Raw genomic sequence first — 14166 nt, 5'->3', positions numbered from 1 at the left:
TAGTTGATGAAGATACTCTGGGTACATCTAACGGCTGAAGTCATTGTAATAAATTATATATTTACATAACATTAAGATTTGTCCATCCGATCTTCCCAAATTAAATTTGTAAACAATATGAGAGTTACCATGATTTTCAAAATAAACATCCCTACATTAAAATAGACTATATTTTTAAAGCGGCAGATTTAGGGGCATGTAAGATGTCCGTGTCCCCTTATGGGTTTCATTTACGGTTAATCAAGACTTTTTACCTGTTCCACGGCAAATTTATATAGTTTGTGGCACCCATGTCCCCCTTTTTTCAACATCTTGGATCTGAATCTGAAGTTTTAATAATAAGATATGTAACTTCATTGATGAGTATTACTGTTAACTATGAGTATTTCTTGTAAGTATGGGTATGTTACAGAGAATTAATAAAACATTTTGACATGGTTTTAAGTTAGAAAAAATATTACTGCAAAATCTATCATTTTAAATGATTAATCAGAATCAATTCGAAATAAAGTACTCGTGGTACTTTTACATTCTGTCTGTATTGTTTATAATATTCTCATATTCTTTTTTTTTGCGAATTTGTTAATGTGCTTTGTCTATTTGCCTTTTGGTTTTACTTTAAAAACTTGTTTGTTCCTTGTCCTTTATCTTTACTATGTGCTTTGTCTATATGCCCTTTTATGTTTCTTCGTTACATATATCACGTGACTCTGTACTTATACAGCCCGTCATTGTGTTATTGTCATATGGTAAATTTGTGTGTTCTTGTCTTAATAGTGCAGCGGCGAAATCTGAAAAGACGCTTAGTTAAGGAGTTTAATGCACCCAAAGAACACACACCTGGAATTTTTTTTAAATGAAAGAATACATGTTTAACTTATATTTTAAACATGCCGTAAGAAAATCGTATGGTCGAATTTCCGTAAAAATGGCTTTTTTGAGCGTTATGTAGTGTATAAAAAAAAATCATTTATACACTAAAATGTTAATTATTATTATGAATCACAATATAACGGCTATTTTTTAATATGATAATGAAAGAATATATTACTGACGATAAAAATAGTCAATAATTGTTTTAAAAATATTTACCATTAACCTTTTAAAAAACGTTTTACTTCAATTGTTGTGGTTAACGCAATTTCCACCGGTTTCCGTTAATAACAGGATAATTATAAAACACTTCATTTGTGTTTATTTGGCATAAATATACACTTCGATATTTACTTTATACGAAACAACTTTTGTTTGTAACATTTCTTATTAAATTTACAAGACATTTCTAATTTGAATAGAACACATCAATCTGTTACAAAATGTATATAATTCAGGATTTACGGTCCGGGACGTTTATTTTTTATTCAATCCTCACTCCGTTCAGTTCTATCACTGTACAAGCCAAATGTCGATTAGCATTTCACATTGAAATTGTTTAATTAATATCAGTTTTAGGGTTTATATTTGTCTTTACACTAGTTTTATATTTGATTTGTTGTTGATTTCATTGTTTTTTGTTATTTCGAATACCCAGAGTGGTAATATATATTGTTGTTTATCATTGTTTACATTGTGTTAAGTAATCGCTTAAAAATTATTCCGGATCTGTTGTGAAAATTTTCCGGATAATGTCACAGTTCGGTAGTCCTTTAAAACTTACCCCAACAAGTGCCAAGAGAGGGAAGTCTTCATTAGATTGGCAGGAATGCATAATTTGTCAGATTAAAAGCCCGGAAAAATTATATATTTTCACTGACAAGGGCAAAGTTAGTTTTATTGAAGCTACTAAACTACGGAAAGATGAGATATATTTGAAGATTGTAGAAGAGTTGTCTTCTATTAATCAAATTTTTTCGGAAAATATTGATGTTAAATACCATAGATCTTGTTGTAAATCTTACACCAGTAAGCAGAATCTATCTTGTTATAAACAAGAATTTATGGAAACGGAGGAGAAAATAAGTGGTGCTTGCATTTTGTCACCTGCTGCAAGCACATCTAGAATCATAACTCGATCAGAGTGGTATTCCTGTATTTTTTGTAAGAACAAAACTTACAAAAAAGATGCTAAATTGCATAAAGTGGAATCAGAAGACAGAATTAAGAACATACTTGAGGCAGCTAGAAATAATTCGGATCATGAAATTGAGTCAACGGTTTTACATGAAAATTTTACTGAAAATGCCCTTTATCATTCGGCCTGTATAACTAAATATCTACTAAAAACACCACAAAAAGTAAAAGCAGAATCTTCTGACCATGATACTGCATTTGTGAAGTTGGTATCAGAAATTAATTCAGATCTGATGGTAAAGCATAAGGCTTTTATGATGTCTACCTTGCTTGAGAAATTTCGTTTTTTGCTTCCACATGACTATGCCGATAAATACACAACATATAAATTGCAAAATAGGTTAATGAATTATTACGGCGATTCAATTGTCATACAACCACAACAAGGTCAGGGTAAATCAAATATCATGTTCAGCAGCTCTATATCTATCGGTGACGCCATCAAAGCTGCAAGTCAGCTAAAATCTGAACTCAAAATGGCACAGTTAGATTTAGAAATTGGAAGTTCCAAAAATACAACAAGTGAAGAACAGATTTTACACACAGCTGCCAATATTTTAAGGCGTGATATACATAGCCTTGATCTAAACAATGATTATTACCCAACACCTTCCGATTGTTCTCTGCCGTTGTCAATTCAAACAATGCCCCCCAACCTGACCAAATTTATTTGTTGGTTAATAGATGAAAAGTCTTTTCTGGCCGTTACAAACCAAAATCATACTACCGTAGAAAAAATGCGAAAATGTATGTCGCTTACAGAAAGCATAGTTTCAATGAGTACTAATGTTATTACTCCATTTCAAATTGGTCTTGCATTACAATTGTATCACGAATTTGGATCAAAACAATTAGTTGAAACGTTAAATGCTCATGGATTTTGTAGTTCGTATGATGAGGTAAGGCGATACCTAACAAGCTTATCAAGTCATGAAATTGAAAGGATAAAAAATGGCGTGTATGTTCCAAACGGTATTGTACCGCTGTCGTCCAATGGTTGTCTCATCCAGGAAGGATCAGATAACATTGATATAAACACGGAAACGGTGGATGGCAAGGATACTTTCCATTCTATGGCTAGAGCTGTTTTCCAACTGCAGACTGAAATGACAGATTCAATCGCTGTACATGCTGAACAGGTTAAAGTCAAACGAGGACAGGAAAAATCTCTACCTGTCGACGAGCAGACAATGTCTTTGATAAACTGTGTACCATTCAACAAGCCAAAAGAGCGTCCTGAGCCTCCCCGTCGTGAGAATGCATATAGTGACATACAATCTTGTTCAGAAAGATGTGAAGCTTCTTTAGACTCCGTTTGGGTTTTGCTGCGACTTCTGTCCAGAGAAATAATTAAATTTCCAATGGAACTTCCAGAACAAATTAAACAAGCAATTCCTTTCTGGACTGGGTTTAATGGTCTAGTCTCAGAATCACTTCCTTGTCGGACACTTGTTACATATGCACCAGTTGTTGACTCGAAGCCAAGCGATATGTCAACCGTTTATACAACAATGAAGAAATGTCTGGACATGTCAAATGAAGTAGGACAGGACTTTGCAATACAGACCTTTGATCAACAACTTTACGCAGTATCACAGCAAGTAAAATGGTCAATGCCGGAAGTTTTTCAATCCCATATTTTGAGGCTTGGTGGATTTCACACACTTTCTTGTTTTATAGCTTGTATTGGCAAATTGTGGGCTGATGGAGGTCTTCGGGATCTTATGGTTGATTCTGGTGTTTATGCCGGGTGCACTGTTGACCAGATGCTCTTAGGGAAACAGTTCAACCGATCAGTTCGAGGTTTAACACTCGTATATGAAGCATTACAATCGTTATGGTTTGCTTCGTTTTTCAAATGGTGTGGGGAAAATGGTGGTATTGATGCAATACCAAAGGATGTATGGGTGATGCTGTCGAAATGTCAAGCAAAGTTTTTAGATGAATCGGAATCTTACAAAGATGTACTGAACGAGCTTACGATTCTGTATACCACCCATGTATTACCATTAACAGTTAGATTCAGGAACTGGGGATATCTCGAGTCCCCAACATTTAAGTACTGGGATATGTTCCTGACCGCTGTTGAGGTTATGCTCCAAAACATTCGTGCAGAACGGGAGGGTTTGTGGTCATTGCATTTACATACTACTACTGATATGCTGCCATACTTCTTCATAACCAACAGAACAAATTACTCCAGATGGACCCCGGTTTATATTCTTGATATGCTTGATATCCCTCATAAAGTCCAATCAGCATTTGATTCTGGTGAATTTGCAATTCACCAAAAAAAGGGAACTTTTAACGGCATTTGGAGTGATATGGCCACCGAGAAAACTATTATAAAAGACTCTAAAGGGCATGGGGGGATTGTTGGGTTAACCCGCAAAAAATCTGCATTAATTAGATGGACCTTAACGAGACATGTTCTCGGTCATTTCGGTTCAGAAATGCGTGATAGAGCTGGTTTGTCCATAGAGAGTGATTTGTCTCATGAGGAAATGAAACCAGCAGCAATGACACGAGATAACCAACAGGTTAGTGATTTGATAGATCATATCATCAACAAAATGACAGATCCTTTTGATGTTACCTTACATCCAGTTCCTCTCATAAACATTTCAACTGGGATGCACGCATCTAAAGAAGTTCAAGATTCTTTATTGAATTCTATAAATGAGGGCACACAAAGGGTTAAATCCTTCGTTGATGGTTCTTTGTCGAATGGGCAATCTCGAAGTTTCTATAACCCGATATCAAAATCTAAACTAAAGTCTTTCGAGGATATGACGAAAAAAACCAAACTAAAATGTCGTTCTGGTGACACAGTTAATGTGCATATCAACCCTGAGTTAGTTTTTAGGCGTGCCTTGGTTTTGGCAAATTGTCGAGAGGATGTAACAGTTGACAAAGTTCTTTCCTATCCAATTGGCCCGATCCCAACATCCATGTTCCATGATGATGGTACAATGCGCAAGACGTGCAAGGCAGATTTAGCTCACATACTGGAACAGGATGTAGTAGTCTGTCAAATCCTTCCAATATTCGATATATCCCGAACCACCCATATAAGAGATGGCATGGCATTATTGCAATCTATCAATGCAAAAAGGTTTAAAACATTTGGTGAATTGGCTTTAGATTTTGTTCTCAATCAGGTTGCTTGCTTTCAATATGCTTCAGTGGTTGCGGACATTTTTGATAGATACGACATTCAAAATTCCATTAAAAGCTCTGAACGGGAACGTCGATCAAAGTCATTTTTCAATCCAAAGGTGTTTCAAGTAATCGAAGGAAGAATCATTCCAGACTGGAAAAAATTTCTTAGTTCAGGTGAAAACAAGCAGTCACTTATTAAGTTTCTTGGTGAGTTCACTTTGCAATATATGAAAGAAAATAGTTGTCTAATGGATGGTCAAAAACTGTACCTCGCTGGATCATTTCCCAATCCAGAAATAGTCAAAATAATAAGTCCTAAAGGTATATCAGATTGCAGTGAATTGTCAAGTACACAAGAAGAGGCAGATACACGTATTATTCTACATGCCTTGAATGCGGACAAACTGTACAGGGAAAACGGTGTAAACGGTCGCATTATAGTAAAGTCTCCGGATACGGACGTGCTAGTACTTTTAATACATTATTTCCCAAAGATGACTCATATATCTGAATTGTGGTTTCAAACAGGAATGATCACTAGCATTAAGGATTGTCGGCGTTACATTCCTGTTCATGAGCTGTGTGGGTCGTTAAATTCAGTTTTGTGTAAAATCCTACCAGCTGCACATGCTATTACAGGATGTGATACTACATCGTCTTTATTTGGCATAGGCAAGAAATCCATGCTAAAGGCACTTAAAGAAACGTCTGATCATTTCGATGACTTGTCCCAGATATCTATATTTGATATAGAAGATTCGGTAGCCGTCAGTCGGAAACTCGTAACTAGGCTTTATGATCCCAAAGGAAAGTCCAAACGCTGCCATAATAATTTGAACAGTTTCCAGGTGAAATTAGCAACATGTAAAGATTCTAGCTTGGTCCGACTCCCTCCTTGTGAAGCATCTTTTAAACAACACGTCCTCAGGTCTTCTTTCCAAACCAAAATCTGGATGACTGCACATATCGCCAAGTCTGTTACTGGATCGCCTCTACAGTTTGGTTGGAAAGAAGGAAAGTGTGGTCTTGAACCTGTCTTGTTTGAAGGTCAAATGTCATCTGATTTCCTTCAAGATTTGGTGTGCACATGCAAAGGAAAATCAGTTTGTAGTAAAAGTTGTGTGTGTTTTGAACAGAATTTGTCCTGTACTGAACTTTGTCAATGTCAAGCATCAGACCTTTGTAAAAACATCAATACACACCTGACAGATATAGATGATGATGATGATGCTTGAATACCTGACCTATTTACATCTTAATAATGCTAATTCATATATAAACTTGTTTTGCTTTTAGTTTTTGTCCACTTTTTCTGTTGATTTAATATACGTTTAGTTTACTTTGACACTGAAGATATTTCCGTTTATTATGATAGGACGATCGGGCATTCCAATGTAAAAAACGTCAAAAAACGTTGATTTGATGCTAACATATTTAATAAACCTTATATGAATACATTTTGATGTACAACAAAAATAATAATGACAGCTTTTGTCTCAAAAAAAAAAATTTGTCCAAAATTTACTAAAATAACCATCAAGACCATTGAAACTGATATCAATGAAATTTACTTTTATCCCTCCTTTACTTGACTTTAAACTTTTGTATTGTAGCAATTCGTGTTCAGACTTCATTTTCATGGGAAAACAATATTACCAAAGTTCAAGGTCATCTTTGTATGGAAACTAAATGAAGTCATAAATAAACAAAATGTATCTTATAACAAAAAACGTCAATTTTAACGTTAAAAATGACGTATTTAGAAAAAAAAATGGTTTTCCCAACTGGCTCCATGTATGCTGAATGAAATATTGTCCCCTGATTGTTAAATATGTTTTATGTTCCTAAGTTAAGTCCAACATTGACAGTAAAGTCAAAATTTTGTAATATTCAATTGTTGACCTTTGACCTCAGTTATGCAAAATTCCGACCATTTCTCATGCTTACGGCATCATTAATATTAAAGTTAACAAAATTATCTTTCCAATGATATATAATTTAGCCGTGTGTTCGGTGGGTGCATTAAAAAAAATTTTTTTTTATTCTACCGCTGGTCTATAAATGTTTACTAAAATGGTTAGTCTGTATGTCATTTTGTGCTTCTTTGTTCCATGCTTGTATGTTCATTAGTGATTAGAATTATAGCACAATGTTGACTGCTGTATTTTTGGCATTTTAACCTCTTATGCCTGTTTGCTTTGTTCACGCATTGTTGTCAATATAATGGAATTTGATGCGACGGTCATTCAAGTGAGAGGTTTAGCTAGCTTTAAAACCAGGTTCAATCCATAATTTCCTGCATAAGAAAATGCATGTACCATGTCAGGTATATAACAGTTGTTATTCATTCGTTTGATGCGTTTTAACATTTGATTTTGCCATTTGATCAGGGACTTTCCGTTCTATATTTTCCATGGAGTTCAGTATTAATGTGATTTTAAAGTTTTTAAAGCATACATTACGGCATCTAAAAGTGTTGATATTTATCTACAGCTATCGATTTGAACGGGTTCAGGAGATCTCAGAGAAATTGTGGCGATACTTGAGATATGAAGTCATTATGGATTACCGTACTAGAATACCTGTTCCTCTCAACCTTGTGATCAGACCATTTTACATAATATACTGGTGCTGTAAGAAACTAGTCAAGACGAAACAATCGGATGAGAAGGCTGCTATCCGTGAGTATGATTTCTGTGTTACTTTTCTCTTATTAGGATAGAAGCACTTAAATGAGAGTTTTTTTAATATTGAATTAACTATTCTAACATCTAGTCAAATTCGTAATAGGTTATAACATAGTGCAACAATTTTGCAAGATACTATTTCAAAGTGTACATTCAGATATATATATATATTTCACCTTTACCAATAGTACCTTTTTACAACAATTATAATGCACGTGTAACGTCATTCTTGTATTAAAGTCTTAACAGAAATTCAAACAATTTTGAATTGTACCGTTTCTATTGGGCATCTCCTGTAAATTTGCATTTGATAACTTTATATTATTTAATAAAGATATGCTTGATTCCAGTCGTTTTCTATTCGTTAAGTATCTGGTTTTTACGACTTCATCATTTGTCATATGTGCATGTGTTAGGCATTACAGCATATTGATATTAGTTTATAACGTACATAATAATACAGGCAAATGCTTTAAAAATGCATGCGAACACACAGACATTGTATGTTGGATGTAAGGATACAGGAATCTGATTAGCCAATAAATGATGTTTGCAAAAATTGAAATTATATAAGTTTAGCTATAAATCGTTTGTCTTTTTTGTCAGACATTTTTTCAACTGTTTCGATTCTTTTAAATACTTGGGTTTCAAATATCCGGATTTTGACGTTCCTGATTAAATGCGCTTTTGACGCATACAATCAAAAATGTTCATTTTTGAAAACGCGTATTTTAAGGTTAATTTCTTCGATAATAGAAATATAGGCACTTGTCTTTACCTAATATATACCTTAACATAAAACAAACCACACAACTTGCACTTTTGAGAATGAATGAAAAAAAGGCAACAGTAGTATACCGCTGTTTGATAGTTATAAAACGATTAATTTGAAACAAATCCGCGTCACAAAGTAAAATCAAAACCTATAAGATGACAGCAAATGAACAACAGAGAAACTCCGAGAACAGATTTAACGAATCGGATTTATATTATAGAATTAAAAAAACATGATTTTTTAATTGACCTTGCTCGGCTTTGAACTTAATTGCAGTAACAGCGTATACACGTTTCTCTAATTCTATGGAAATTTATCCCTTTCTGAACCCATTGTATAAAAATTTTAATCAACGTGCCGATGATCTCATTGAATGATTTTAAGGGTCATCACCTTTTTAGCTAACTGGATGAATCAAAATATGCAAACAAGTGTTAATGAAATTGACAACTTCATGGAATGTGATAGGCACTCGACGGGATTTTTGTTTAACAAAAAAAGAAAATTATTTTTTCAATCATTAGAGAAACAGATTCTTACATAGTTACTCGTGGATTATCGGATCTATCCAATCTCGATAGTTAAATTTTAACTATCTCGATTGGATAAATCCGATAATGCACTGGTATCAATTTCAGAACATTGTGTCTTTAGTTATTTCGTGATTTTGTTATAATTTTCGTTTTTTTGTCAGCCTGTTGAGTCGAGCTTGATAAAAGTCTTAAGATATGTACAGATTGTACCAATATTACATAATTATTTTAATTTTAATACAATTGTACAATCTTAAGACCTTAATATCGTTCTCCTCATCTCTCAGCAGGGGTCGCCCTCAGATACGAGTAGCGAACACCATCAGAGACGACTATGATTGATTCACATAGAAGTAATACGTATTGTTTTGAAAAGAAAAAATAACTTTTACAATTAAACTATAAACTGAACTATCTACATTATATTAGTATTGTTGTGTTTTTCTTTTTAGGTAAAAGATCGTGGGATAAGATCAACGCACTTCAATCTATGAACGCAATTAAATGCGTTTACAATATTTGAGATTTCAAGCAGATATGAATAATTTTATTGAAAAGATCAGCGTGTACTTAAACGTATGACATAAGTGGGGAAGATACAGAAAAAGCTAAAAAACTAGATTGAATAATTGATGAGAAGATGTTTGTTCATATTATTTACATAGCTTTTCATTACTTGTATATTTTTTTAGACTACCACCAGTTGTATTAATTTGAATTGTTGAAGTTTAGTATATAATTTAAAATGGTTTTTGTTATACTTCACATTGATGAAATACCGGTGCTGACGCTCCAAATATTTCAGAAACGGAATAATATCTTTTTCTTTTTTTATTGTTCATCTTCATGCTCACGTACATACCATTCTCAAATTATGTTAATCTCTCTTTCCCAAAACTGTTATCTCGATATTTAAATTAAGGATATAACTTAGGATATGAAGTAATTTTTTGTTAGGATTGGAATGATGATGCCAAAAAAATCTTTTAGGTTACAAGAATGCAATTATGTGTTATGTATTTTCCATAAAATACCAGTATAATAAATATTTCATTTTTAAAAAAATGCAGAAACTAGAACAACAGTGGGTAACATCAAACAATTCTAGAAATATCAGCGTTGTGGTACAACCAAAATATATTTATAACTTTTGCGGCAACAGTTCACCAAACATTAAAGTTCAAAAAGTGTTTCTTAGCTAATTGGGCAGGTAATTTTTTTAACAGATTGGTTCCTTCCTAAATACATTTGTTATATTTTCTACCTTTGGTAAGTCCAACATTGTATCAGCCAAATAGTAGTCGCATACAATTTTATTCTGAGTACCATCAAGGTTTGAAATATTTGCCGGTGAAATATAATCCTACATACCAGAATTCAAATTGTGTACACAATACGTGTATTTCATCTACAACAGACTCATCAGCGATGCTCTATCTATAATTGGTATCAATACAGCATTAAAACAGAGTTGACAGCAATGACGACACAAAATTCCGTTAGGTTTTGCCTAATACAGCTAAAGATATGAATTTTTGGAGTAGAAAATCATTATTATTTCCATTATCAATTAGCGGTAATATAATCTTGACCAGCGGTGGCACCGACCATATATGTATTTATGTGTGCTCATATGACCTTATCAGGTATGATCGAGGCTTTGAAAGAAAAGAAAAATATGTGTGATAGATGAGTAACTTCCCTTTCCAACTGGTTGTAAGTAAATTTTCCGTCTAAATTTGCAAAAGTTTCACTTTTACTTATTGTTTCTAATTCGTCTATTTATTTTTTTGATAAAAGCTTTCTTAAGCTTTCCATCTTCATGTTTTGATGACGATGTTGAAAGTATTTTATGTTTCGGTTCGTATACATCCTTTGGTTTAACAGTTTGGTTTTGATCGTTCCTACTGAATGTTAATTCAGAAAAGCGTTACGGACGCAATCATAGTATAAAGTATGATGTTTACTTTTTACATATAAATATATATATCACCTATTATCATCCTCCAAAGTGCAAAATCCATGGCATCATGATGGCTAAGCTGGTCTTGTCGAATGGATCATAAGAATTCATGGAAGGTTAATGTACAAACATTATTTTTTTGTTTTCAAATGTTGTATGTACAATGTAGCCATTGTTTTTGTTTTGTTTCTTGCCATTGCAATTGCTTATTATATTTATGTTCTTCAGTGTCATTCATTGTGCTTAAAAGGAATAGAAAATATTAAAAATATATAAAAATGTATTTATCTTGAAGGTTTCGGTGTCATCACTGTACTTGAATGAAGAAAATTTATACAAGCGTTGTATCTTTGCTTTTCCTTTTGTAAAGTGCATGTTGTCATTTTGTGTCTGGAATTATTATATCGTACTCTTATTTTGTATTTAGATGGTTCTTGATTGGACATATTTCAAATCATGTTATTTATAGGATAGCCACTTATACTTATAATTAAAGAAATGTCTTGTTTAGCAAAAATAATTTGTTGAACTGTCTGATGAAATGTATTTGTCTATCATTTCGTTAGAAGCCCAAATATGTATGTGTGATGAAAGTTGTAAGTATTATCTATAAAAGAAGGACGAAAGATACCAGAGGGACAGTCAAACTCATAAATCGAAAATAAACTGACAACGCCTGGCTAAAAATGAAAAAGACAAACAGACAAAAAAATAGAACACATGACACAACATAGAAAACTAAAGAATAAGCATAGTTGGTAGTTAAATTAATTGAAGTATAATTGGGTCCACATTTTTACTAGGACAAAAACCCTACATAACAAAAAGTAATTTAGAGATCAGCATGCGCATATTGTCTTTACCAAGAGACATATGTCTACAAAATATAGAACTATAACACGGCTGGCATTCGGTATATCGAAAAGAATGATCGTGAAAAATATGTTTCGGTTGAAATGTATTAAGATAGGATCATGTAAGGTCAAGTATCTGATAGTGGAGGAAATTATATCAAAAACAAAACATGCAAGGTCAATATGTATTTAAATATAAAAAAAAAAACGTCTGTCAAAATGGTTCAACACTATGATAAGTATCTTCGAAATTCAGTGTTGACAAGAGATTTTCTGTAAAAAATAGTGTTTGATAATAAGAAATAAGCACAAATTCTAAGAAACTTCCTACTGTTTAAGGCTTTGAGTGAATTAAAAGCAGTTGTAATATGCTATTCGTAATTAGTTATGTCCAATTGCGGTAAAAATATGTAATTTTTCAAGGAAAATATTATTTCAAATTTACCTTACTATCTGACAAACAAAAGATTAAGTTTCAGTTATTTCATATTGCAATGTGACCATTATTAACCGAAAACGAGTTTTATTCTAATCATTTTGCCCCTGTTGTGTTTTGTAATAAAGTACTGCATTAATTTATTAACTGAGTACACTGTATTGGGAAAGTGAAACGATATAATGACAAACATATTTCTGTTGTTTTGATATTTCGGCTGTTTGATATTTCGTGGGATTTAGGTATTGAAGACATCATTTACAAAGTTATGTTTTTCAAAGATTTTTCAATAATTTTTTATATATTCCTTAGTTAACAAAAGAAATGAAACAAGACAATGCATTTTCCTTGTAATAAGAAATACGATACCTGGTTCCAACCTATACAACAAATCGTCCGATTCGTATGGAAGCTACAAAGTGTTGTTTTCCATCCATGGAACGGAGATTGGAACACTAGGTAACGGAACAAGTGGGTTTGGGGTTGGGAAAGGTTACAAGGAAGCAAGTTATCCAACTTTTGAAAGTCGGATGGACAAAAACTAAGACAATTATATAAGAACTGCCCCCGTTTCTCGAAAATATTTTTGATCCTCAATGATAAAGTTTTTTTGTATATGTCCAAATTGTATACAATATCTATACAGTCCGCCAAAAGTTAAGAACCACCGAAATATAACTGGCAATATTCTTTTTTAACTATTGCGAAAAAATATTTATGTTTACTGTTATGAATTGCCCTTAACATACAATAAGGAAATTCCTTATGACCAAAAAGATTGAACTCCGATAAACCAGTCAAGAAACTTTTTAATAAAGGGCATCTACGCGTTTACAAATACGCTGTTTCTCCAGGTTGTTGTGTTGGTGTTCGAACATTAGTCCATCGACTTCATAGAGGCAACCGAAGAGTAAGTCGTGCTGTCAAAGACCTACCCTAACAGGCAGGCACTTTACAGTCAGGTTTCAATGTGATAATGACTATCGATGATTGAAGATGAGAAGGTGGCAACACAGTCATTGATCAGATGAGAGTTGGTTTCTGTTACGACCAGTAGACGCCATAATACGAATTTCGCGGGAAAATAAAGCGGCCTATGACCAAAACAACATTTCCCCAATGGCTTCACTTGGTGCTGGTGATGTAACAGTACGGGGTTGCTTCTTATACAGTTGTAAACTGGGTATGCATATTCTACAGAGTAACATAAACGGACAGACATACAGAGATTTGGTGCCTAGAAACATTTAAGTCCCTCATTTTGATAATTCCCCTCTTGCGTCAACATTGTTAAGACCCTTGTACATGAACAACAACGCTAGACCACACAGGGCAAGGATTTTACCCGAGTCCAAAAAGCAAAAATCCATTTATACTATCTTTTGGCCTTCCAACGGAAACCCTATCGAACATGTCTGGAATGCCATTGGCAGAAATCTCAAACGTAGAGATCCACCTTCACAAATCTTGTCAATTTAAAAGTGGCAATTGTTGATGAATGGAAAAGATTTCCTAAACTAAAGTTTTGAAGGCTTGTGCAGAGTATGAGACGTCGTGTTATGGCTGTTATTAACTGTACCGGACGAGACACCCGCTTTCGACAATATATTGATATTTTAATTGCCGAACAGACCAAAGATAATTTGTAGAACATTTTTATGATAATGGATGATTAATTGTTGTAAA

The 14166-nt window shown here is 33.4% G+C and overlaps 1 protein-coding gene across 1 annotated transcript in view; it reads left to right on the top strand.

The window, feature by feature from the left end:
* LOC139518671 (transient receptor potential cation channel subfamily M member-like 2) overlaps positions 1 to 10979 on the top strand; it is a 43200-nt gene extending 32221 nt beyond the window's left edge. Inside the window, exons 20-21 of the mRNA XM_071310145.1 lie at positions 7726 to 7913; positions 9680 to 10979. Coding sequence (XP_071166246.1) covers positions 7726 to 7913; positions 9680 to 9750 — 259 coding nt within the window. The 3' untranslated portion in view covers positions 9751 to 10979. The remainder of the gene's footprint in view (positions 1 to 7725; positions 7914 to 9679) is intronic.
* Positions 10980 to 14166: the final 3187 nt, after the last annotated feature.

Source organism: Mytilus edulis, chromosome 4 (assembly GCF_963676685.1).
Source record: "Mytilus edulis chromosome 4, xbMytEdul2.2, whole genome shotgun sequence".
In the NCBI taxonomy this organism is placed as follows: Eukaryota; Metazoa; Mollusca; class Bivalvia; order Mytilida; family Mytilidae; genus Mytilus; species Mytilus edulis.
Note: the sequence above shows the minus strand (reverse complement) of the source record. Positions and strands in the feature narration are given on the sequence as shown.